The 25,703-nt window shown below is 43.6% G+C and overlaps 2 protein-coding genes across 3 annotated transcripts in view; both read left to right on the top strand.

Moving 5' to 3' along the window:
* The window catches only part of RETREG1 (reticulophagy regulator 1), a 55,587-nt gene extending 48,666 nt beyond the window's left edge, over positions 1 to 6,921 (top strand). The window contains exons 8-9 of the mRNA XM_064161194.1: positions 1,244 to 1,370; positions 2,665 to 6,921. Of these exons, the coding sequence (XP_064017264.1) occupies positions 1,244 to 1,370; positions 2,665 to 3,176 (639 nt within the window). The 3' untranslated portion in view covers positions 3,177 to 6,921. The remainder of the gene's footprint in view (positions 1 to 1,243; positions 1,371 to 2,664) is intronic.
* A 1,974-nt stretch (positions 6,922 to 8,895) lies between these two features.
* Positions 8,896 to 17,057, top strand: ZNF622 (zinc finger protein 622). Of its 2 annotated transcripts, none has more exons than XM_064161195.1 (7): positions 8,896 to 9,168; positions 10,507 to 11,115; positions 13,081 to 13,332; positions 14,026 to 14,188; positions 14,963 to 15,075; positions 15,938 to 16,081; positions 16,677 to 17,057. In XM_064161195.1, the coding sequence occupies exons 2-7, from the start codon at positions 10,509 to 10,511 to the stop codon at positions 16,802 to 16,804; spliced, it is 1,407 nt and encodes a 468-aa protein (XP_064017265.1). In that variant the 5' UTR covers positions 8,896 to 9,168; positions 10,507 to 10,508; the 3' UTR covers positions 16,805 to 17,057. The 2 variants fall into 2 exon arrangements, with proteins under 2 accessions (XP_064017265.1, XP_064017266.1); XM_064161196.1 differs by having other exon boundaries at positions 9,049 to 9,133.
* Positions 17,058 to 25,703: the final 8,646 nt, after the last annotated feature.

Consider the following 25,703-nt stretch of genomic DNA (forward strand, 5'->3'; position numbering starts at 1 on the left):
CTGTTGCTGGTTGTCTGTCAGAAGAAACCAACCCCACCTGGCTACAACCTCCCTTCAGGAAGTTGTAGACAGCAATGAGGTCACCTCTGAGCCTCCTCTTCTCCAGGCTAGACAACCCCAGCTCCTTCAGCCTCTCCTCATAGGGTTTGTGTTCCAGGCCCCTCACCAGCTTTGTCGCCCTTCTCTGGACACCTTCCAGCACCTCAACATCTCTCTTGAATTGAGGGGCCCAGAACTGGACACAGTACTCAAGGTGTGGCCTGAGCAGTGTTGAGTACAGGGGCAGAATAACCTCCCTTGTCCTACTGGCCACACTGTTCCTGATGCAGGCCAGGATGCCATTGGCTCTCTTGGCCACCTGGGCACAGGGCACACTGCTGCCTCATCTTCAGCCTATTATCTACCAGTACCGCCAGGTCCCTTTCTTCCTGGCTGCTCTCAGCCACTCTGTCCCCAACCTGTAGTGCTGCTTGGGGTTGTTGTGGCCAAAGTGCAGAACCCTGCACTTGGCCTTGTTCAATCTCATCCCATGGGCCTCTGCAGTATTTGATCAGTAGTGTATAATACACAGGTTGATTAAAAGTAATTAATACAGAAATTCTTATGCAGGATATGATCGGTAGTGTATAGAACCTTTGACAATGATGGCTTTGAAAATGTCTTTGTACTATGAAAAAAACAAGTAATAGCAATCATATAATTGTAATTTAGAATTCATATCCAGTGGGATATACATTTGTAGCTGACATAATATTGTTGGATAATTTTGTAAAGATTTTTTTTTACTTAGCTAGTTTTGACTGTCTTGTAGATAATGGGCTGGGTTTTGATGCATCTTTCTGCATTTCTTTACATTTACTGTGCATTTGCAGGATTTCTTTACAGTAGGATATTACTCTCTGTATAAATAACTGTATAAATAACTTCCAGTTATTACAAAAGGGATGCTTCACTTCTAAGTATTGTATGCTCCTATTATTTTCATGTTTCTGCAATTAAATCATAGAATCATAGAATTAACCAGGTTGAAAGTGACCTCCAAGCTCATCCAGTCCAACCTAGCACACAACCCTATCCAGTCAACTAGACCATGGCACCAAGTGCCTCAAGATTAAATAGGAAGTGATTACACTGCTGTGGCATGCAAGAGGCTTCTTTTGAATTATCTGAGCATTTGCTTCCTGTAGTGGTTTCTTTTTTCAATATAAGAATACCAAGTGTGGGACTTTTTTTTTATGTGTAGATTAGTCCTGCAGTTGCTGCCAAAGAGCTGTCAGTGTCTGACACAGATGTGTCAGAAGTATCTTGGACCGATAATGGGACCTTTAACTTATCTGAGGGGTATTCTCCGCAGACAGACACATCTGATGGTATGTAATGGATTCATCTATTTCATCAATGAATTTGCTGTCATATAAGTTACCTGTAAATTATTAGAGGATTTCAGGACAAAAGGTTTTTGGGTTGGTTTTGGTTTTTTTTTTCTGCAAGATTTAAAGCTCTCTTCCATCAGACCTTTTAAGCAAGTAAACCATTTATGTTAGTACCAATGCTTTTGTAAGTAAGCTATGCATATAAAAGCTGAAGAAGAAAAAGTGAATTTTTGATTACTAAACAGCCAATTAAAGAAAGTAGTATTAGGTTTTGGTGCTAAAATGCTAATGAAGACAGACAGCAATGAGCCTAATATAGATGTGAAGACTAAGACCAGAAAAAGAATCTCAAGCACATGTCTTGATCTTGACCAGATCTTTAAGTTCTTACTTTTTACAGACTGTTTTCAGTTAGCACTTTGCCTGAATAAAGAGTAAGGACAACAGTAGTTTGGTGTAATCTCATCTAGGGAATCATTGTTCTGCTCATTCTTCATTTCTCCTTTTCTAGAGAAAGCTCACTGAAGATGACAAGTAGGGTGCTACTACTTAATGACTTTATACAGGCCAGATCAATAATTCACATTACATTATTTTGTTACTATTTCAAATAAATAGATAGCATTGTATGATCACAGAATCCTAAGTTGGAATGAGCCATTGTCATTCATCTCATCTAACCTGTTTAAAGCAGGTTGAACTTCACTGAGTTGCTTGGGGCAGTGACCATTTGAATTTTGAGCATCTGCTGTCACAGAGATTCAGCTACCTTCCTGGACAGCCTCTTCATTATGAAGATGAGCAGATACCTACCCTAGATCAGGCTGGCCGCAGCCTCATCCAGTTTGGCCTTAAACACCTCCAGGGGCAGGGTCTCAACCACCTCCCTGGGCAACTCATTACAGACTCTCACCACTCTCATGCTCCAGTCTGAACCTACCCATCTCCAGCTTCACTTCATTCCCCTTAGTCCTATCACTGCCTGATAGCCTAAAAAGTCCCACCCCAGCTTTTTTGTAGGCCTCTTTCAGATACAAAGGCCACAATAAGGTCATTTAGGAGCCTCCTCTTCTGCAGGCTGAACAGCCCCGGCTCCCTCAGTCTGTCCTCACAGGAGAGGTGCTGCAGCCCTCTGATCATCCCAGTGGCTCACCAAAATATCCCAGCTAGGCTCAAAGTAGCAGAGCATCCAAAGGAACACTTAGTAACTGCATTATCACATGTTGTTGCTTATTTTGGGGAGCCTTTCATGTTTGCTAACACTGTTTTCTCTCTGTTAACCCTGTAATAGATTTTGACCGACCTAGTGATCACGAAGAAGCTTTCACTAGAGATCTGTCAGAATTTCCTTCCTTAGAAAATGGTGCTGGAACCAATGATGATGATGACTCAAGCATCAGTATGCCTATCCAGAAAAGACAAACAAAAGAACAAACCTCTTTCAAGGTGGATCATGCTTCCAGACAGAGTAAAGAGAGACCATCTACTGCAGGGCTTTCCTTGCCTTTGACCGGTGACCAAACCTTTAATTTAATGAGTGGAATTGCTGGGGATGTCATCGCAGCTGCAGTGTCTGCTGCCATCAAAGACCAGTTGCAGTCCACACAGCAAGCTCCCCAACGTGCAGTGCCCAGTTTGAGCGAGGAAACAGACACAGAGGAAGCTGATGATTTTGAACTGCTTGACCAGTCCGAGCTTGAGCAGATTGAAAAAGAATTGGGACTTTCACAAGGCCAACAAACAGAATCCCTGGAAAAGAAAAAATCTTCAGGCTTTCTTTCAAATCTGCTTGGAAGCCATTAACCTGGAAATTGTAGCTGGTAACATAGCAGTTAAATATTAATGAAAAATCAAATGCAAAAAAAAAGGAAAAATCTGAGCTGTAAGCTTTAACTGTCCCCTTAGATGTGTTGTAATAATTTCCCTTACGCAGAGTGAATTAACTGGATAAATATCAGCTGATACTGATAGTTTAATGTTTCTGGTAGTTATACCTCAGTGTAGTAGCATGGAAATGAATTATCTATCCACTGTTTGGTTGCAGATGAGTGTTGGAGTTCAATTGTTCAAAAGAGTTGGGGGGAGAGGGCTTGTTTTATCTTTTTGCCAACTGTGTATTTTGGGGTCCTGAGCCAAATTTTCAGCATGGACAGTTTATTTACTCTTGGTTGCCAGACATGCAATGCAATTCATGATTCACACAGTGAGGGTAAGTAATGACAGGACTGCAGTGAGATTAACTGAATCTCACCTGCTTCTATTATACCAAAAAGTATGAGTCCCTATGTATAGTCCATCTACTATATATGAAATACACTGACCAACACAAGTAGAGTTTATGTGTGCAACACTATCAACCATTTGAGTTCTTATTTAAAACCATTGAAATAGTTTGGATATGGCAATGCATTTCCAAGTTTTTTTTCCCTGGTATAGATTTGTAGAGTTGTAAAGTGGCATGCTACTTGACTGACCACCTGCTGTGTTCCTTGATAGAGTCTGGTTCTTGACAGTATTACCCCTGTAAAGTCATCCAACACATTTTCATACTTAAGAGTTATATCACACAAACTGGAAACCTTTTTGGGAGCAGGTGAGGGTAGTTGCTGTTTGGAATAGAAGTAAAAAGAAAAAAAAAAGACCAAAAAAAAAAGAAATGTATTTTTTAGGTGCCACTTCCTAAATTCAGGATTCTGTAGGTTTTGGGGTTTGTTGGTTGGTTGGTTGGTTTGTTTGTTTTGTTTTCCCAGGATAGCTGCCATCATTTGCAACAGAAGTTGTGTTGCAAGTTGAGCATTTTAAGATACTTGAAAGTATTCAGTGAGGTCATCTGTTGTAGAAGATGCTCAGAATCACCTTCTTGGCATGCACTTTAAAGCAAAGAACTCGTTCAGATTGTTGGCTGGTTGACACTCCACACATGCTGAGCAAGTGGCATGGCATCTTAAGCAGGTAATTTTAGTTTTTCTAGGGCTTTTGTGTTCTCTGACAAAACCCAACTGCAATACCAAGTTATAATAAAGAAATAGGAAGAAGTAATGCTAGGTTTTTTTTAATGTGATGTAAACCATTAGCAAAGTTGAGGGACCATGTCAGCTGCTATTACTGCTCAAGTGATTTTCCATTTGCTGGCATTTGAAGAGGTGAATTATGTCATCTAGGACCCTCAGAAGGTACAGCATCAGTTTATTAAAATCTTGCACTAACATATGTGTGTAGGTAAACCTGTCTATAAAGTTAACTCCATTTTAATTTATTTTTGAGATGAAAAAACTAGGCAAGTGGGCAAAAAGAGTGTGTAGCAAAAGGAAAGATGCTGAGAATTTTTGACACTTACCTTTATTGTTGCTTGTGCTTTTGTGTCAGTAATGCAAATTGACTGTATCTGCTCTCCTTTACCGGTATGAAAGTGAGCCTGTGCCATCGTTATGAAATTCATTATGAAGTAAGTGGATGCTGGATGTAGATTCCACAAGATGAAGCTTTTAAGATCATAACATCTTAATATAAAAAGCAAATTTCTGGAAATGATTAGAAAACTATGGCCACCTGACTTCCCCATAGCATTGGCTGCTGATTTTCCTTTTGAGCTTCCCCCAACTTGTCCTTCCCATTCAAAAAACCCCACCAAAACAAAAACAAACAGTGCCTCAGAACCACACCACCAAAATTCCAAACAACAAAGCAGCACAACAACAACACAAAACAAAAAAAGAGTGGTTTTTGCTAGGAATTCAGTAAGTTTAAAGGCCATTTCAATTTCTCAGATGATTTAAAAGCCTCATTTCCTTGTTGTGTGTTTAGGACAACGTAGACAGTTAAAAAAGAGCAACTTCCAAGTTGCTGATGAAATGTTTGTAGGACATCCAAACAAAGATGTGCTTCCTTGTACAGGTATACTGGTGCCAGGAGGGGAAGCAGGCTATGGTATGAGGAGAAGGGGGAGGAAGGGAGCAGTCCTTCACAGGTTTTTCTGGAGCAGACTAATAGGATGGTTGTTAATGGTGGCATTATAACAGTGTGCACTTTATTGTTTTATAAAGAGTACTTGTGCTTATAAAAGTACACGATGCAGGGGCACTCTTTAGAATTAAGACTAGATAAGGAAAAGCAGTTGGAGGATTTCTCAGACTTTTTGTCAATGATCCATTTTCTGGTTTCAAGATAGAAAACCAGAGCATTTTTCTCCAGAATGAGTCTCATTTTATTTTTTTTCCCAGAACTTAAAGCAAAACTTGAACAAGTAAATCATTAAAGTTTAGGGGCATGATTGCTCATTTCAGTGTCTTTGGAATTCTGTTTTTTCTGTTCTTGTGGTAGTTGGTAACACTCAAGCCCCTCAATACTGTGTAACAGAAATAAAGTAATTGTGTAGCATTTAATACTTCTCCTCAGGTAGTGGAAAGATACCCAATTTTCTGCAGGGTATTACCTCTTACTTCCCAAGCATGTAAGGAACACTTTGCTCAGACATGACACATTCCACTGCCAGCAGTTTGACAGCAAAACACGAGATGTTTTCCTCCACTGTGAGATCCCTTCCACACTGCCTTTAGTTGAAAGCCCCTCAAGAATCCATTTTGCTGTATTCTAGCAGCAGCCACAAAACAGCATTTACTTTCAAATTCCTTGTCACAGTGGTCCACAGCATCTTTCCTACTGAGCACTGTTGTCACCTCCCCATCTTCCAAAGTTGTGAATACCCAGGCAGAAAGAAAGGCAAGCAAGTATGAGGTAGCACATAGCTTTGAAATTCTTATTTACCTGTGGAAAGCCTGCCTGCTTGCAGTTTCTAGTCAAAAGGCAGTGCAGGCAGCACAGAGGGCATAGATCTGAGTTTGGATGCGTAAGTGCCACGAGGTAACACAGGTATGATTGTGCCATGGGATCAGTACTGCTTGCGTTACCTGGTAGCAAACTGCAAATGTATACTTGCAGTAGCATGTTTGGAAGTTCTCACCCTTCATGCATCGCTGCCAGACGAAAACTGTGTATCAGGACAGAGTCTGTGAGATGCAGTTCCATCCTCTGCACTCGGAAACTTTCTCCCTGCATTAGTATATTTGAGTGATGGAGTGATCGCCATTCGATCAGTGACCTTACCTGTATCGATTCCAGCGTAAAAGCAGCTGTTGAAAGCACACAGGGCTCTTCATGTATATGTACTGCACACCTCCTTACTCTTCTTCAGTTTGTTTGTGGCAAAAAAAAAATACTCTATGCAGAGGACAGAAACTTATTTAAATGGAAAGTAGTAGCCTCTGAAGAAACACTTGTTTTACTTGGGTTGTGTTCATTTTGCACTTTTTCCAGACTGTATAAGCCTTCTGAACAAATTCCCTGCAGCCTCCGTGTCTGTCCTCAGTACATGAGCCATGCAGTCTGGAAACAGCACCAGCTGGCTAACCAGAAACTGGAAAATTACAAAATGTCTGTCTTTAAAATATTTCGCAGCACTTTACCTAGCCTGACTACTATTTTGTAAACATGGAATTATGATATTGATTGTTTGTAAAGCCATTTAATAAATGTGTTAGTTTTTATCTTTCATCGTATCTGATTGTATGTTTGTTGCCAGAGTCAGAAAATCAAACCCCACAACGTGAAAACCAAACCCTTCTAGCAAGCTTCTGGTGTTTTCTGTAAATTCATCAACAGCAAAAGGAGGACTAGAGAAAATTTCCATCCTCTATTGAATGCAGAGGGAAACCGAGTGACTGAGGATGAGGAGAAGGGTAAGGTGCTCAAAGCCTCCTTTGCCTCAGTCTTTACCACTGGATCCAGCAGTGCTCTGGGCACCCACCCTCGTGAAGTAGGAGTCTGGGAGGGGAACTGAGGAAGTGGTCACTGACCTGCTGCATCACTTAGGCATACATAAGTCTGTGGGGCCGGATGGGCTGCAGGGAAGGGTGCTGAGGGAGTTGGCAAATGTGCTTGCCAAGCCACTTTCCATTATTTACCAGAATTCCTGGCTAAGAGGGGAGATGCCAATGGGGTAGCAAATGTGATGCCTATCTGCAGGAAAGGCAGAAAGGAAGATCTGGGAAACTACAGACCTGTCAGTCTGACCTCAGTACCAGGGAAGGTCATGGAGCAGGTCATCTCGAATGCCATCACATGTCATATAGACAACAACCAGGGGATCAGGCCAAGTCAGCGTGGATTTGTGAGGGGCAGGTCCTGCCTGACCAACCTCATCTCCTTCCTGTGACAAGATCACCTGGCTACTGGATGAGGGAAAGGCTGTCGACGTTGTGTTCCTAGACTCTGGAAAAGCCTTGGATACTGTTCCCCACAAGATTCTTGTAGACACATTGGCTACTCGTGGCTTTGCCGAGCATGCTGTCCCCTGGATAAAGCACTGGCTGGGCAGGAGGGCCCAGAGAGTGGTGGTCAATGGAGTTAAATCCAATTGGCAGCTGCTCACTAGTGGTGTTCCTCAGGGATCTGTGTTGGCACCACTTCTTTTTAACATCTTTACTAATGACCTTGATTCAGGCATAGAGAGTGTCACCAGTAAGTTTGCAGATGACACCAAGTTAGGTGGCAGTGTTGATCTGAATGAGGGTAAAGAGGCTCTTCAGAGGGACTTAGGTAGGCTTATATCAATGGGCCAACATCAACGGGATGAGTTTCAACAAGGCCAAATGCCAGGCCATGCACTTGGGTCACATCAACCGCAAGCAATGCTACAGGCTTGGGGCAGGCTGGCTGGAGAGCTGCCTGGCAGAAAGGGATCTGTGGGCTGTAATAGACAGCTGAATATGAGCCAGCAGTGTGCCCAGGTGGCCAAGAAGACCATTGGCATCCTGGCTTGGATTAAAAATGCTGTGTCCAGCAGAAGCAGGGAGGTGACTGTCCCCTTGGACTCGGCTTTGCTGAGGCCACACCTTGAGTGTTGTGTTCAGTTTCGGGCACCACAAGAGAGATGTGGAGGTGCTGGAGTGAGTCCAGAGGAGGGCAACAAAGGTGGGAAGGGCCTGGAGAATAAATCTTATGCGGAATGACTGAGGGAGCTGGGGATGGGTAGTGTGAGGAAGAGGAGGCTGAGAGGAGACCTCGTTGCCTGAAGGGGCATTGTGGAAAGACTGCTGGTCTCTTCTCGCACGCAGTTGGACACAGAACAAGGGGGAATGGCCTCAAGCTGAGGCTGGGGAGGTTTAGTTCGGGTTTCAGGACAAAGCTTTTTGCAGAGGGAGTGGTCAGGGACTGGAATGAGCTGTCCAGGGAGGTGCTTGAGCCACTGACCCTGGACGTGCTTTTGGATGCGGTGCTTAGGAATACGGTTTAAGGTGAATCTTGTAGAGTAGGGCTGTAGGTTGGACTTGGTGATCCTGAGGGACTTTTCCAACCTGGATGTTTCTGATTCCATGGTTATTTCCTTCCTAAACTGTCAGACGTGTGCTTCTGCTCGACAGTTTCGTTCATCTTGTCCCTCGGCCACGGACCTGACGTTATATTATGTTCCAGGCACAGCTCCGCGTCCGCCCGGCCCAAAGGAGAGATGGTGTCCAGGGAGACGTAATGCGCGGGCAGGGAAGGGCCCAGCCCCAACGCTCTTAGCGCCGTGCCGGCACCGCAGGAGCACAAACGACGCACGCCACCAGGGGGCAGGGCTGCGCAGCCTGCCGCGCCCGGGGCGAGAACGGAAGCGGCGTGCGCGGCTCCCCGGCGGAAGGGCAGGTCCTGCTCCCCCTCCCCTTCCTGCCTGCCGCCGCGCCGTGCCTGCCTGCTCGCCATCCTGCGAGGCGCTGCTGGTGGTGGTAGGAGTCGGCGAGGGAGTGACGGGTGGCAAGTGGGTGTCCTGCGGGCTTGGCGGCAGGGAGGCGAGGGGAGGGAAGCGAAGCGAAGCGGGGCTTCCGCGCAAGCCGGTGTTCGGAACGGGCTGGGGGACTTGGCCCCGCCGGGAGGTAGCGGGGACGGTGAGGCCCGGCCGGTGCCGCGGCGGAAGGGCCGCGTGGCGTGCGGGTGTCGGTTGCTCGCCCTCAGGGCGGAGGCTTCGTGCGAGCCCTGCCTGAGCCGCGTCTGGCGGCGCACTGGCAGCTCTAGGCTTCGCCTGCGCTGCGTCTTACCAATGCCGATGGCATCCTAGGGTGTGTTAGAAGGGCTGTGGTTAGGAGGTCGAGACAGGGTCTCTTCCGCCTCCGCCCTGGTGACGGCGCGTTTGGAGCACTGCGTCCCGTTCTGGGCTCCGCAGTTCTAGAAGGACAGGGAACTGCTTCAAAGAGTCCGTCTCAGAGCCGCAAAGATGATCAAGAGAGCGGAACATCTCCGTTAGGAGGAAAGGCGGAGGAAGCTAGGTCTCTAGCTTGGGGAAGAGGAGGCTGAGGGGTGACCTCATTCATGTTTGCTAATATGTGAAGGGCGAGTGTCAGGAGGACGGAGCCAAACTCCCCTTAGTGATATCTAGTGATAGGACAAGGGGTAGCAGGTGCAAGCTGGAGCATAGGAGGTTCCACGTGAAGATAAGGAAACGTTTTGTCTGTGAGGGTGACAGAACACTGGAACAAGGTATCCAGAGAGTTTATGGAGTCTCCTTCTCTGGAGACATTCACAACCTGCCTGGACGTGTTTCTGTGTGACCTACTCTAGGTGATTCTGCCCTGCCAGGGTGGTTGGACTTCATGGTGGCAGAAGGACCTTTTTTGAGGTCCCTTCTAACCTCTTAACATTCTGATTCTCTGATCATTTGGTTTATGGCAGCAAAATATCTTCTTGGGCTAACAAAGGGATAGTGAGCTGTACAGGTGAGAGGAAAATGTTTCAGAGAGCAATCAGGAGCCCTTGATGGGGAGAGAAAGTTTTTCTCTAGCAAAAGTATCTGTTAGACTGCATGGATGCTTACAGTGTTTCAAATAAAATAGCATAGTCTTTCTGTTCTGGGCTCAGAGCTGGGATGCTCTGGTGCTGCTGTTGTATGAGTAATGTCTGATCACTCAGTTAAGTAATTTTTTTGCTCCTTCTAAGTATATAGCTTGCTGCTTGCTAGTGCTGGTGTTTTATAAACTTAAATCTGTAGGAGAACTGTGTCTTTTGTGTTGTCTTACATGTGGTGCTGTCTGGATGTTTGATTTGGGTTTTTTTTCCAGTTACTGTTTATAAATGTAGGTTTTTTTTCCCTTCCAATCCCTAGTAATGGCAACCTACACTTGTATTACTTGCCGTGTGGCTTTCAAAGATGCTGACATTCAACGTGCTCATTACAAAACTGACTGGCATAGATACAACCTGAAGCGTAAGGTCGCTGACATGCCTCCTGTCACCGCTGAGAATTTCCGAGAGAGAGTCCTAGCGCAGAGAGCAGTAGCAGAGGAGCGGAACAAAATCACGGCCACTTACTGTACAGTTTGTAGCAAGCGATTCTCCACCTTCAATGCCTATGAGAATCACTTGAAGTCCAAGAAGCACCTGGAATTGGAGAAGAAAGCTGTTCAAGCTGTCAGCAAGAAGGTGAAAGTACTAAATGAAAAGAACCTGGAAAAGGGCCTGGCCCTGGAGAGCGTAAACAAAGATGAAATGAACACAGCTATTCAGCAAGCCATTAGAGCTCAGCCGTCTTCATCTCCGAAGAAGACAGCTTTACCTCCTAGCATTGCGAGCAGCTCTCCAGTTTCTACGGGAAGTGCCAGCTTATCACAGAGTAGGGACCCATCAGGAAAACCCCCACGGCTACAGTGGTTTGAACAGCAAGCAAAGAAGCTTTCCAAGCAGCAAGAAGAGGAAGATGATGATATGGATGAAGGTAAGGCAATAAATATATTGAAAAGAGAGCTTGGGGTAAGCTATGTAGTGGTTAGGTTTGTGCAAAATCTTCTTTCTGTAGGAGTACAAGCATTGGCTATTATGGAAGGTCTTCCTGTTAATTAAATTTTCAGCTTAATGAAGAAATTAAGCTTGGCCCCTGGCAGTAAGGGATTCTCTGCTGCACAAGGTACTAATGTGTGCATAAGTTGAGTATAAATAGTCACAAATATGAACACTTATTTCCCACATAAAATTACAGAGTTTCCTTTGAGGAAGGCTAAGTTAAATGGTTACCCTAAAACTGCTTCTGAAATGTAGATGAACAAAAATCCAGTTGTGATCATTTGCTGTATCAATCATAGAATCAACCAGGTTGGAATAGACCTCCAAGGTCATCCAGTCCAACCTATCACCCAGCCCTAGCCAGCCAACTAGACCGTGGCACTAAATGCCTCATCCAGTCTTTTCTTGAACACCTCCAGGGATGGTGACTCCACCACCTCCCTGGGCAGCCCAATCACTTTAGTGATCTGTTAAAAGGAGCTGAGACTAGTTTTTCTCTGCCCAACAAGACCAGATCAGAAAGTTTGCTTCTGATCCTGATGTATGGCACAGCTTCTCAGCATGTGGGCATTTATATTAAAATTGCCTTAAGAGTTGCCACCTCGACTGTGACTGCTGCTTCACTCTAACCACTTGTGAGGATACGATTCCTGCTTGAAGGTTAGCCTTAGAAGAAGGAAAATGAAAGGATGAAGAGTTTAAGAATTCACCTAAGAGGATTATTTGTAAGCTGGATGCTTGCAGTGTTGTACTTTACAGCGCAGCTCCAAACGTGTCTATGGGAGTAGTTGCATGGAGTGGTTGAACTGCAGCAAGGAGACAGGAAGGAATGCAGTGGAACCATACTATGCCAACATCAATACTGAAAACATTGTGTCCTGTTAGACATCTGTTACACCACTTTTAAGCTGGTGAAATTTCGGTTGCAGTTCAAGGTACCTGTTCTACAGAAGACATAATTTCCTCTGAATTTGCATCTTTAAAGAAAGTGCAGGCTTGCACCTGATTTATATTAATATGTTAATCATAAATTGTAATGCTAAAATCTCAGTGGGTTTCTGAATGTTAGTTTTCCTTTTCAGTGTTTGTCCATGAATGCTTTCTACGAGTCTTGTTCATTCAGTATCAGGTTTTTAAAATTCTTAACTATGTGATATAGCAAAGGTCTGTAGTTAGCAGCCTACAACACTGGGGAGCACCACGTTCCCTGTTCTCACACTCTGTATGGCAATTGGAAGTAGACCAGTAGAAACAGAGTTCTGGGAGATGTTACTGCCCCAGACCTGAATTTACTAAGAAGGATTTCTAGATCTCCTCTAGAAGTAAGATCAGATTGCTGGTTCATCTGTTCCTTAACGGGCTTCACAGTAATCTTTTGAATGTGTTAAATTGCTATTGCTAGTATATCTTGATACATACTAACATGTAACATAGTGTATCTGTGACAGTCCTCTGTTTAGTTCTAGATGTGTATGTGAACAAGAGTGTTTTTTCACTCACTCTTGAATCTGTTGGAAATTAGTATTTCCGTGGTTCTGGCAGAGTTATATTGGTTTTAATGAGCCATGCCTGTGTTCTTGTGCTCTAGTGAATTACATTCGGGGCTTCAAAACAGCAGTCAAGTGTTAACAGTCGAGAGGATGAAGAGTAAAATATCAGATCTTGAGCTTTGCTGTGCATCTTGTGAAGAAATGTATTGTACTGTCAATAGTACATTCTTGCACCTGGCAGTGACCGTGTGACACTTAACTTAAGAATGGAAAATGCAGTCTTTTCTAACATAATTGGGATTTGCTTTGCTTGGGAGAAGTAGTCATATAAGCAAATATGTGTTTTGATTTGCTTTGCTTGGGAGAGGTAGTCATATAAACAAATATGTATTTTCATCTTTCTTTAAAAGATTGGGAGGATGTGGATTCTGACGAAGACATTGGCTCTGAAGAAGAGATGCAAAGTGTGGGAGAAGAGGAGGAGCAAGCAGAAACTGAAAGTACTCTTACCCTTGGGGCCATACCAGTCACGGACTGCTTGTTCTGTCCCCACCATTCAAGATCTCTCATGAAAAATGTAGCCCATATGACAAAAGTTCACAGTTTCTTCATTCCAGACGTAGAGTACCTTGTGGATCTAAGAGGACTAATCAAGTACCTGGGTATGCCTGTCAAATGTTCTCTTTTTTTATCAGGGTAATCATGTAATGCTATTGCTTATTTTCACTTAGATGTGACTTTAAATGTTTTAGTTTGGCTTTTTTTTAATGTGAAATCTGATTGCTGTCTCATCCATTATTTTGATCATGACCACAGGCTTTCAAGGAGAGCAAGAGAAAACCACGCTGAGCAAATCTCTGGTTGTGTACTCTCTAGGTCTCACATAGTTTTCTAATGTTGAGAAAGTTGTTCAGCCAACATAAAATTTAGAGCAAAACTCAACTGCTAAAATGTGCATATGGAGTGTGTTATCCTACTAATGAGTCACAAATGTTTATCTCATAGTTTTACAATACTTGTGAGAGAGTAAAAACCTTCACAAAAATGTATCCTTGAAATCTACATACAGTGACAACAGTAAAGTAACTTTGGAGTACCAGACAGAAAAATGTACTGAAAGTATTACATTTTCTCTTGAGAATATATGATGATCCACACCTTGTCTCATGAGATCTTAGATTTGTCCCTGATGGAGCCATATGGTCAAGGCATAGCAACAGCAGGACTTTTCTGAAAATGTAGGGCTCAAGGCTCTTAGTGTCTCTGCCTGCAGGCTGGGAAGACTACATCACAGAAATGTTAACTGCTGACTAAGACTCCTTTCAGACCAATAGAAGTGTCAATGTTTTCTGCAGGAGAGAAAGTTGGCATTGGGAAAATCTGCATCTGGTGCAATGAAAAAGGGAAGTCCTTCTACTCTACAGAAGCAGTACAGGCTCACATGAATGATAAAAGCCACTGCAAACTCTTCACAGATGGAGATGCTGCCCTGGAATTTGCAGACTTCTATGATTTTAGGTGAAGATGTTTTTCTTTGTAATGCACATGGGGGCAACAAAAAGGGCTGTTGAATATCACATCAGAAACTATTACTCATTCCTGTAATATGGTCCTGTTTCTGGTTCTGATGCTTATTTTCCATATTTGGTTCACCACTTTTCAAGGTAAACATAACAGTGTGATTGGTTGTCATCTCCTGTGACCACTAATGCCAGTCATACATGAAAATACATTTTTAATTCTGTTTTGTATGTTTGCTTAATAGTTGAGATTTCATTGTACCAGCAAAGACTATAAAAGGGTGTAACTGTCTTTTCTATTGCCTGTCAGGCTGATTGTGTGCTTAATACCTACTGTAGATTTTTATTTTGTGTTCTTTCAATAACTGGAGTTAAACAAAACTGCTGTGATTTGGAGGCTTCTTGTTGAACTTCCTCTAGCATATCCTAGACTGTGTTAATTTTGCTCAGAAATAACTCCTGTTGTGATGACAAGGTGTATTTAGGGGATGTTCTGGGAGTGCTCGTTCAGTAGCTGTGTAAAGCTGGTAGGCTGCACAGTGGAGGCATCCCCTCCTAAGTCACTGTTAGATGTGCAGCAGCAGAACCATGTTGGGTTGTACAATCAGGTGGGGGAAGGGTGGTCCTTATCTCCAGCCTCTGTTCAGGACAGAGAGGTACTAGGGAAAAGTCTCACAGCAAGGAAAGCGAAGACTGAAGATGTTTGAGGCTTGCTGTAGCAGTGTGTTTGTGTAATAGGTCTGAACAGCCATGTACTGCTAATTTTCAACAGGAGCAGTTACCCTGATCACAAGGATGGGGAAGATGGGGACATGCCTGAAGACCGTCCAGCAGAGAGAGATTTGGATTATGATGATGACACCATGGAGCTGATCCTTCCTTCAGGTAGGCATAGAATTTGTATTATGACATACTTTCTCTGTATTTCTTACAGCAGCAGCATCGATCATTTTCTTTGGCAAGGAAGAAGGTAATTTTGCAGCTAAACATCTTTGGAGTTTTGTTCTTACCTTCCATTATTATCACTATCAAGTAGTTCAACTCGATTAGCATTAATGTGTATGTTGACTATAAACATTATAAGGTGGTTCCTTTGCCCACTTCATCTCTGTGACCTACCTGAGATACTCCAGGAGTTTCCATATCTTGTTTTAGTGCAACTTGGAGAGGCTCTAATTTAATTTATTTTAGCCTAGATTTTTTGCAGAGGAGAAACTGGTAGCTAATTTAGTGAAGTAGTTCAGTAGAATTATTTAAACAACTTTATGCTTGCCTTGTATAGCACTTGGCACTCTTGCATTTTGTTTGTTTGTTTTGATGGTATTGGGTTGGGTTTTTTTTGTATGAAGGGACCTCAGCCCTTTCAGTCTGAAAAATGATGCCAACTATGAGATTACAGAAAATTATTGAATATAGGCAGTTTGCTTTTCTGGTTACTTGAAACAGCATTCAGTGACTTTCTGCTCATTCCCTTAATTAAACTTTTCTGGTAGCTGTTTACTTGTTAGCTAAGCTAAGGTACTTTTGGACAGAGCACTCTAGGCATTTTTTTCTTCAAGGTATAGTGCAGTTCAGCAGCTCTTGCAAGAGTTGCATTGTTTGTGATAGTCTTAAAGATTTTTAAGGTTCTGGGCCTTTTAGAAGTGTGTCTCAGAATAAAGATTTTCCACAGTTCACAATAAGTTTAACTGCTGCATTTTAGAAGCTACTCCATTATGCATAATAAAACGTTGCCTCCTTTGAACAGGAGCAAGAGTGGGTCATCGTTCTTTAATGAGATACTACAAGCAGCGGTTTGGTCTGTCGAGAACGGTGGCTGTTGTGAAAAACAAGAAAGCAGTGGGTCGGGTGTTGCAGCAGTACAGAGCTTTGGGATGGACAAGCCAAACAGGTAAGTGACAGCGTGAGGGGTTTGCAGAGGAGGAGGTTCTAGGATGTCATCACTCTACAGTTAAATTGGTTGAGTTTGTTTCACATTCGTGGGGTTTTGTGCAGTAGTTTGTCTTCCCCTGTGTTCCCTTTACTTGCTGACATCCAAGCAGAAGTTATAGGAAGCTGTTTCTGTCTAAAATCCATTGCAGCTTCTATGTAAGCTCTTTTGGTTCATTAGCAGGTATGTTTGTCATATTTGATGACTTCTTAAGAAGTTGGGTTTTAGGATAATAATCTATTCTCTACCTGTCAAAACTTTTTGCTATTCAGTAATGTAACCCAGATCACTCTTTGACAGCTGGAATACTTTTTCAGCTGGGGAGCAGTGATCTATACCCACTTAGAAATAAAAAGGTGCACACAAAACAAACTTTTCCCTTAATTGGTTGTTAGTGTTCATAGAGGGTATTTGCTTTTCTCAAGAGCAGAGTGAAAAGAAGTGTGGCAGTATGGAAAGGAAAATACACAGCTAACTGTTGACCTTGTTTGCTTGTAAGTAGGAAGTAAGCCTAGAGACATTTATGCCTCTTTCTCTTCCTCCTCTCTCCCTGAAGGAGCAGCTTTTGTTCACCAGCGTGATATGCAGTACCTTCAGAGGATGAAGTCGAAGTGGATGCTCAAGACGGGAATGAGTAACAATGCTACAAAGCAGATGCATTTCCGAGCACAAGTTAGATTTTGAATTCCCAAGAAGGCTGCATGCAGCTGGTTTTGGGAAGGAGGATTTAGTGGTTTCTGGGTTGAGGATTCATTATTCAAATGGACTTGTTACCTGTCAGATGAAGATATGTATGCTGGTATGCTTTCCTGCCTTCAGGAGGAAGAACAGGGAGCTTGTCTCCTCTGATGAAATGATGGTTGTCTTAACTTAAAAAATATCTGAAATGGAACATGTGGCAAAGTAGTCATGGCTGTGAATAAAGATGTATACATAAGCCTGCTGCCCATCTTTGTACAATTCATTTCTGTGAGGCAGTTGACATTGTCATCTGTCTGAACATACTCAGTTTCCAATTCTGCAAATTGGTTGAGGCCAAGAGAAGATCTAAGAGCTTAAGATGGAGCATATGGACAGTTTCCACTTGTGGTGCCAGATATAAGTTAGTGAGACAGGTTAGATTGTAACTGGCACTACTGAGGTGAAAATAGGAGAGCAGAGATTCTCAGAAAGTTAAGTGATAATTATTTGAAGAAATGTGCTGATGGAAAACTTCAGGATTAGTACTGTCAGCAGAAGTTGTCTGTACTTGCTAAATCTTTTGGCTCAGGGCTGGATGAAAAATTTCCAGTGCAGTTGTCTTACAATGAATTTAATGAATTTTCATTGTCTAAAAACTGCTCAGAATTGCCATAACATTTCCATCAATGTCAGTCAAAGTCCCTGATCATTTCTTAAAGATTTCCTGATTAAAATTCTGAAGTTACTACTCCTGTGAGCTTTTGTTGTTCCCATTGAGTACTGGTGTTTCAGATGATCTTGGTGAAGAAAGGTGACCAAAGACATGTGTTGGCCAGAACTGAGGCATGCTCTTCCACTTAAGTAGATTCATAGAATGTTAGGGGTTGGAACAGACCTCCAGAGATCGTTTGGTCCAATTCCCCTGCCAAGACAGGATCACCTAGGGCAGGAGGCCACACAGGAACACATCCAGGTTGGCTTTGAAAGTCTACAGAGGAGACTCCACAGTGTCTCTGGGCAGCCTGTTCCAGTGTTCCATCATCTTTACAGTAGTTTCTCCTCATGTCGAGGTGAAGCTTCCTGTGTTCTAGCTTGTACATTACTACTTGTCCTATTACTGGGTGCCACTGTAAAGAGCCTGTCCCCTTCTTCTTTACCCCTACCTCTCAGGTATTTATAGACATTAAGGTGATCCCCTTCTCAGCCTTTTCCAGACTAAACAGTCCTGGTTTGCTTAATCTTTCTCCATAGGAAAGATGTTCAAGTCCTTCATCATCGTCATCATCATAGCTCTTTGTTGGACCCTCTCCAGTAGATCCCTGTTGTAGGCAGGTGTAATCAAAACCTTGTAAAAGAGCTAAGGCAGCAGTGTTAGTGTTGGTCCCAATGCAGATGTTAAAACCTTCCATGACTTTGCCAGTTAATGGCCTTCACGTAAGGAGGTAAGCACTTAACAGCTCATGAAGGCCTGAGTTGTGTGGTGGACACTGACAGTGTGCCACAGGACAATTGCTGCTTGTTTGCTTGTCAGTTGTGCAGGCAGATGCAGCTGGATATAGACATTTTGTACTTAGCATTTCAGGGTTATTTTGGATTCCCTTGCAGTGGCTTTCATTGACAAAATTTTAGTATGTTTTCTTTCTCTCCTGTGGTTTGTGTGTGCATAATATCACTGGGGAGGGCAGGGAGGAGACTTTGTCAATTAACACTGTATTTTGACTTCTTAAAATAGTCCACAGAAGTCCCTGAGGAGTTCAGAAAAAGTAGTACAGTTGGCATAGCAGCACTTACAAAGGAGTGGTATGTTTACAGGACTCCTATTTCACAGTGCAGATGTATGTCCATTCGTCTGTGGGGTCCTGCCTTACTGGGGCTCTGTTTGTTGGTTCTTCCCCACCCAAAACTCCCCCCCCCGCCCCTTTTTTAAATTGAATTTTGCTGTCTTAGAATTTTTTTTGCTGTTCCTACTTATATTGAGAAGCAACTTAATAAGTAATGCAGGCTATAGATTTGACACCACGTTCTAAATCAACTGACTGCCATCTTACAAAGGTATAAACTTGATTAAAGAGACAACTGAAACTATTTTGTAGTAAGATGTTCACATCTTGAAACTTAAAGTTGAGCTAAGTAATGAGTATCTCCTTTTTCCTTGCAAGGCAGAGTTACTGCCATTGTATATCCACAGCTGCATCTAATTCACAGTAATATACACAGTAATATAGCAGTATAACTGTTAACATTCTGTACAGTGGAAAAATCTTAACCTGTTTTTGTCTGAACAAAAGGACTGTTTATAGCAGAACTGATACTTAAAGCTGAAATATTATTTGGAAAATACACAGGACTCTTTTCCATGGGGTCTTTTGCCTTCTGATCATTATAGACTAATTCTTGAAGACCCACTTAAATTACATAGATAATTTCACTAAGCAATTTCCATGTTTACTGCATGTTCAAAACACTTTTTTGAGTGCCTTTTTGTGTAACATACTAGAGCAAAAGAGATTGTCTCGACAACCAAGGACATAGTCTTCAGAACACAAAAGTGTTTATATACCCATAACATCATGTGGACAAAAGATGACAGACTGAAAGAGTTCCTCCCTCCAAGAACCAGAGTATTTATCCACATAGCTATTCATAGTATTGAATTAATTGACCTTATTGCTGTCTACAACTACCTGAGGGGAGGTTGTGGCCAGGAGGAGGTTGCTCTCTTCTCTCAGGTGGCCAGCACCAGAACGAGAGGACACAGCCTCAAGCTATGCCAGGGGAAATTTAGGCTGGAGGTGAGGAGAAAGTTCTTCACTGAGAGAGTCATTGGACACTGGAATGGGCTGCCCGGGGAGGTGGTGGAGTCGCCGTCCCTGGAGCTGTTCAAGGCAGGATTGGATGTGGCACTTGGTGCCATGGTCTAGCCTTGAGAATTGTGGTAAAGGGTTGTACTTGATGATCTATGAGGTCTCTTCCAACCTTGTTGGTACTGTGATACTGTAATTCACATTTTAATTTACTTTAGAGGGTTTGCTCTGAGTTGTTGGACTTTATACTCAAAGTTATAAGTAGGAGATAGCCTCAGCTATGCCCCTATGTAAATCTTATGATATTGCACTCCTTAATCTAAGCCAACTTGCAGCTATAGTATGGATTTCTAGCATTGAGGGTATATCCTACTTTTGTCAATTCTTAGCATCTGGCCACTAGACCTGCTTTGTATCTTTTAAGTTTAATTAGAGATTACTGTCAAAGGCTTATGGACCAGTTGAACTGTCTTCACACAGAACAAAAAATGTCTAACCACAAAAATATCTATTTCCACTTCTTAAGCAGAATCTTAACTTGAAGCCTGCTGCTCTGACTTTAAATACCAGTATTAGCAGTGAGCATCAAAGCTCTGCAGCTTTTGCAAAACACTCATAGAATATCTGAAACTTAGAGGGCTGAGAGAGTCATTGGGCACTGGAATGGGCTGCCTGGGGAGGTGGTGGAGTCGTCGTCCCTGGGGCAGTTCAAGGCAAGGTTGGATGTGGCACTTGGTGCCATGGTCTAGCCTTGGGCACTGTGGTAAAGGGTTGGACTTGATGATCTGTGAGGTCTCTTCCAACCTTGGTGATACTGTGATACTGTAATTATCCTGAACGTCTTTTGTATAGCCTACTACAGTTGTTAGTCTTAGAGGTAAGTGTTAAAACAGTTAGCAATGAAGGCTGAATCACATGGAGATTACTGGTCAATGACACATGACTTTGGGGCAATAAGGTTCAGGCTGAAGGTGCATGGAGTTTGCTGTCCTCAACATGAAAGGGCAATCAAAGGAAACTACTGTTCTTTCTGCAGATTTGCTCAAAGAAACTTGCTGCTTGTGAAAAGATTGTCTGAATTTCCCAAAATCCAGTTTGGAAAGACATGCAAGAAAGCAAAATGAGAATTGGTAATTGTTTGCCAAGTCAAAAGGAAGCTGAAGGAGGCAGTTTGCATATACACCTATGATTCTGTCCTCTACTTACTGTAGTTAAGTCAGGAGAAAATGGAGGTCTGGAAACCTACTGGTACTATAAAGCAGTTTAAACTGAAAATGTGTGCCGTGGAAAACCAGCAGAGGGCATAGGAAAGCTTTTCACAGAGTTACCACAAAAATAGTCCAGTAATATGTTGACGCAGAGTAGCAGCAGGATGAGAAGGCAAAACTCACCATTAGCCTGAATTCAGATTAGCTCCAAACTTCTGGGAGATTAGCTGCTATTAATATCTTTGTGCAGCTTCTGAGAGACCACTGCTAACAGGTTAGCCAGAACAAGTGTGGTGATGCCCTGCAGAGGATTCAGCACCTGCATATGTGCTGTCTGCATAGCTGTAGCTAACACCAAGTATGTCCAAGCATCCAAATTAATCGAGTTAAATATGCTTCGTGGTGTTACAGCTTAGTCTTTTACCTCCCTAACCTAAATCACAAAGATTGCATTAAGGACAACTGAAGAATTTTTTTTCTTTCCTAAAGGAGTTCCAATTGATCATGATTCCCAACAAGGAGCTGTTTCACAGCTGTGACCTAGCTTTGCCCTTGTGCTCCTCCGCTTTGAACTTGCATTTTCTGTCTCCTGAGATCAGAATGAAAAGAAGTCAAAGTCTAGTCTCAGACAAGCAGATTAGAGACAGTCTGTGGATACAGTGGGTACCATGAGCCAATAACTTTGTGGTATGATTATAATTCAGTGGGTGTGCTGCTCCCAAAGGAGGTGATCCCTTCAAGATGGTGCATCCATAGTAGGAAATTCTGGGCAGAAGCATAGAAAAGTTAACCTGCTTTGCACAAGATTGGTGTTCTCCTTGCCTAGCAATAGCTGAGTATTGAAGTGGTCCTGATTATGCTTCGAGCATAACAGGACAGGATTTTGCACATCTTCCTGAGCAGCTCTGTGGATTTGTCAGATGGCTTTTCAACAGCAGAGAAATCATCTGCATATTGACATGGTCGAGTACTTACATATCACCCACCATTGGTGCCTTGTCATCTTTCATAGAATCATAGAATCAGCCAGGTTGGAAGAGACCTCCAAGATCATCCAGGCCAACCTAGCACCCAGCCCTAGCCAGTCAACCAGACCATGGCACTAAGTGCCTCATCCAGGCTTTTCTTGAACACCTCCAGGGATGGTGACTCCACCACCTCCCTGGGCAGCCCATTCCAATGCCAATCACTCTCTCTGCCAACAACTTCCTCCTAACATCCAGCCTAGACCTGCCCTGGCACAACTTGAGACTGTGTCCCCTTTCCATCCAAATAATACTCCTGTGCTGCCATACGACAGCAGTGTGCTCACCACTCCTTTGTGACACACAGGTCCAGTAACTGTCTGGATCTAGTGATGCCTGTGGCTGTTGTAGCTTGAGTGAAATGAAGAGTTAATTAGTGCCACTATAGAGACAAGTCCTCTGGAGACAAAAACGTCTGGAGGGAAGACATAGGACATTGTAGTTATTATTCTCTTCTCCTCTCCTGTTTCTCCCTAGGTAAGGGAAGTTCACAGCCAGTTCTTTCCCTTGCTCCTGGCGTGCACAGCCATAACTGGTCCATGGGGGAATCTTGTGGCCTTGCTGGCAAGCTAATTCCTTGCCATGCCACTGCGTCTAGCAGGGAGGCCTGTGAGGGGGCACTCAGGCCTGCTCAAGGCTGGGTGTGTCCCAGCTCCCTCAGCCTCTCCTCATAGGGTTTGTGTTCCAGGCCCCTCACCAGCTTTGTCGCCCTTCTCTGGACATGTTCCAGCACCTCAACATCTCTCTTGAATTGAGGGGCCCAGAACTGGACACAGCACTCAAGGTGTGGCCTGAGCAGTGCTGAGTACAGGGGCAGAATAACCTCCCTTGTCCTGCTGGCCACACTGTTCCTGATGCAGGCCAGGATGCCATTGGCTCTCCTGGCCACCTGGGCACACTGCTGGCTCATCTTCAGCCAGCAGGACAAGAGAAGGGAAAACAAGATACTATATATATATATATATATATACAACCAGGTTGATGGCAATGGGTTTTTTTGTCCACGTCATGTACTGATGGCCACGAGGTAAAACAAAGAGCAGCAGGAACAGGAGGGTGGTGCTGTCAAGCAGTGTGCTAGTTTGAGCCTAGCTGGGATATTTTAGTGAGAAGAATTAGACTACAGGCTGTGAAAAGGAAACAATGGTGATGTCTACTGCACTCATAGGCTTGCTGAGATGTATAAGAACAAGAATGCAAACATAGATAACAGTTTGCTCTCTGTTTTGGGGCTGTACTTCTCTCTCTAACTTGCTGTCTGTCTAACTAATCCTTATGCTTCTTAACCCCCCTGGCCAATCCTCCAAACTCACCTTGAATATAAAGTCTGGGGTAAGGTAGAGGGGTGGGAAGAAGGAGAAAGGGTAGTTGCGAGCCCCTCCTGCAGACTCAGGTTTTTGGGAGGGCTGTTGTGTTTCTGTATCACTTTTTAACTTGTGTATCTCTGTCTCTATTATAAATATCTGCTTGTCTATTGTGCTTAGCTGTATATATGACTTCATTCTCTGATTTCCAGATTGGCTGAGTCTAGTCTGGGTGTGTGTGGGGGGGGCAGGTAACACTCAAACCACCACAAGCAGGGAGGCAGGGCAAGAGAGAGAAACAGGCAGTTCCTCTGGTTTTATAGGAGGACCTGGGGTCAGGGTCAAGACCACTCCCCCAGGAGGGTTAACCTTTTACAACAGGTCTGGATAGAAATTACTGACAGTCAATAATCTGGATAATAGAATTAGCAGCAGCAAATGCTAATGGGTGGGTGGGGGAACCCAGAATCTTTATTTTTTTCATGAGTTCTAGGAACCAGAAGGAATAACCAAGTGCTTTACAAAACAGAACTTGTAGAAAGGTACATTTTTCCTTGGAACACTTTTCTCTAGCAAGGAGCTACTAAGAACTAATCATCAAGGTCTCCTGCAATCTTGTCCCAGGGTTTGGGCAAACTATCTTTAGTTGTAGTCTCAGAGAGCACCCTCCTGAGAGCAGGTGCTTTTCAAACAACTGACCAGAACTGATTTGAACAGCTAAATGCTTGCAGGAGAGTGCCCACTTCTTAACTAGTAGGCTGGCTGTCCAAAAATTGTGTTACTAGGCAATTAAACACAGAATTCAGCCAGATGCCTTTGAAATTTTATTGTACTCAGTCTTTTGGCCCCATGAATCATCATTTTTTTGTCTGTACTATGGCACAGCTCCAATAAGTGATCTCAGTACAGTCATTAAGAATATCTGAGGTGGGATTACAGCCAGAACTGTACATGCATGCCTCAGCTGCTCTGAGCCATGTATAGAGACAATTATTGACAGAAACTGCAGTCAGCCTGCTTGAAATATTTATCATTCCTTGATGGTAAGATCACCTGGGTGTAGAAGGTCACCAGGCACTGAATAGTTTGAAAGTCTACCTGTTCTTGTGATGGTTAGATACCTTTGCCCTGTGATCCTGTTTTGCTCATGTCCCCTTGTTTCTACACCATCTCAAACTGGCTGGTAGCTCCCGAGTTCAGCAGAACAGCTTCAACCCTCTGCTTTGTTCCTTGACACCAGCTGGTGGGAGATTGAACTCCAAAAGTCACCTGGTAACTCTAGCAAGCATCCAAAGGAAATCTAATAACAAAATAGCTTTGTACATGTTTTTCTTGCTGCAGCTTGTGTCAGCAGGAGTGGATCACAGCTCACATGCTTGTTTAAGCAAGGCATTCCAGCATGTGGGCTCTTGAACTTCCAAGCCCACTTATCTGCCTGTGACAGCTGCAGCTACGAACAGCAGATCATTTGAAGCAGAGAGAATGAAGAAATACACTGTTATTCTGGGTAACAGTGTACTGGCTCATTGATTGTGAGGAAACCAGAGAATCACAGAATGTATTGGGTTGGAAGGGACCTCTAAAGGCTATCTAAGCCAACCCCTCCTGCAGTAAGCAAGGACATCCCCAACTAGATCAGCTTGCTCAGAGGCCTGTCAAGCCTGACCTTGAATGTCTCCAGGGATTTGGCTTCCACCACCTCCCTGGGCAACCTGTTCCAATGTTCCACCACCCTCATAGTAAAGAACTTCTTCCTTATGTCCAATCTAAATCTACCCTTCTCCCATTTGAAACCATTGTTCTTTGTCCTGCTCTTGTGAACAGATGTAATGTAGGCTACCTTCACACACCAGAAAGCTGCTGTAAGGTGTCCCCAGAGCCTTCTCCACAACAACCACCCCAACTTTCTCAACCTGTTTTCAAAGGAGAGATGCTCTAGCTCTCTGATCACTTTTATAGCCATCTGCTGGGCCTGCTACCTCTGCTGCCCATCTTGTGCTGAGAACCTCAGAGCTGGATACAGGACTCCAGGTGAGGTCTCGTCAGAGCAAAGTAGAGCAGCAGAATCTCTTCTCTTGGTCTGCTGGCCATGCTTCTTTTGACATAGCTCAGGGTGATTTGCCTTCACGTGAGCTGTGTTGGCTCATGTCCAGATTTTTGTCCACCAGTATTCCCAAGTCCTTTTCTGCAGAGCTGCCCTCTATCACATCATCTCCCAGCCTGTATGTAATGAGGACCATCCCAATCTGGCTGCAGGACCCTGCACTTGGCCTTGTTGAAGCTCATGAGATTCATCTGGGCCCACTTCTCCAGCCTGTCCAGGTCCCTCTGGATGACATAACTGCATGTTAACTAGCTGGGTTTTTGGTGTCCAGTGGCAAGTGCAAGAAATCACCATGCTTAGGACTGAAGGTCACACAAATGCATTAAATAGTATGTCTGGGGCATCCAACTGAACTGTGCCCCATCTGCCCACAGGATCAGCTCTTATGAACAATTTGCCCATCAATCTTTCAAGCCTCCACATAAAAAGTACTGTAAGAAGACAGTGGTCACCTTTA

The sequence above is a fragment of the Pogoniulus pusillus genome, chromosome 21 (assembly GCF_015220805.1).
Source record: "Pogoniulus pusillus isolate bPogPus1 chromosome 21, bPogPus1.pri, whole genome shotgun sequence".
Lineage (NCBI taxonomy): Eukaryota > Metazoa > Chordata > Aves > Piciformes > Lybiidae > Pogoniulus > Pogoniulus pusillus.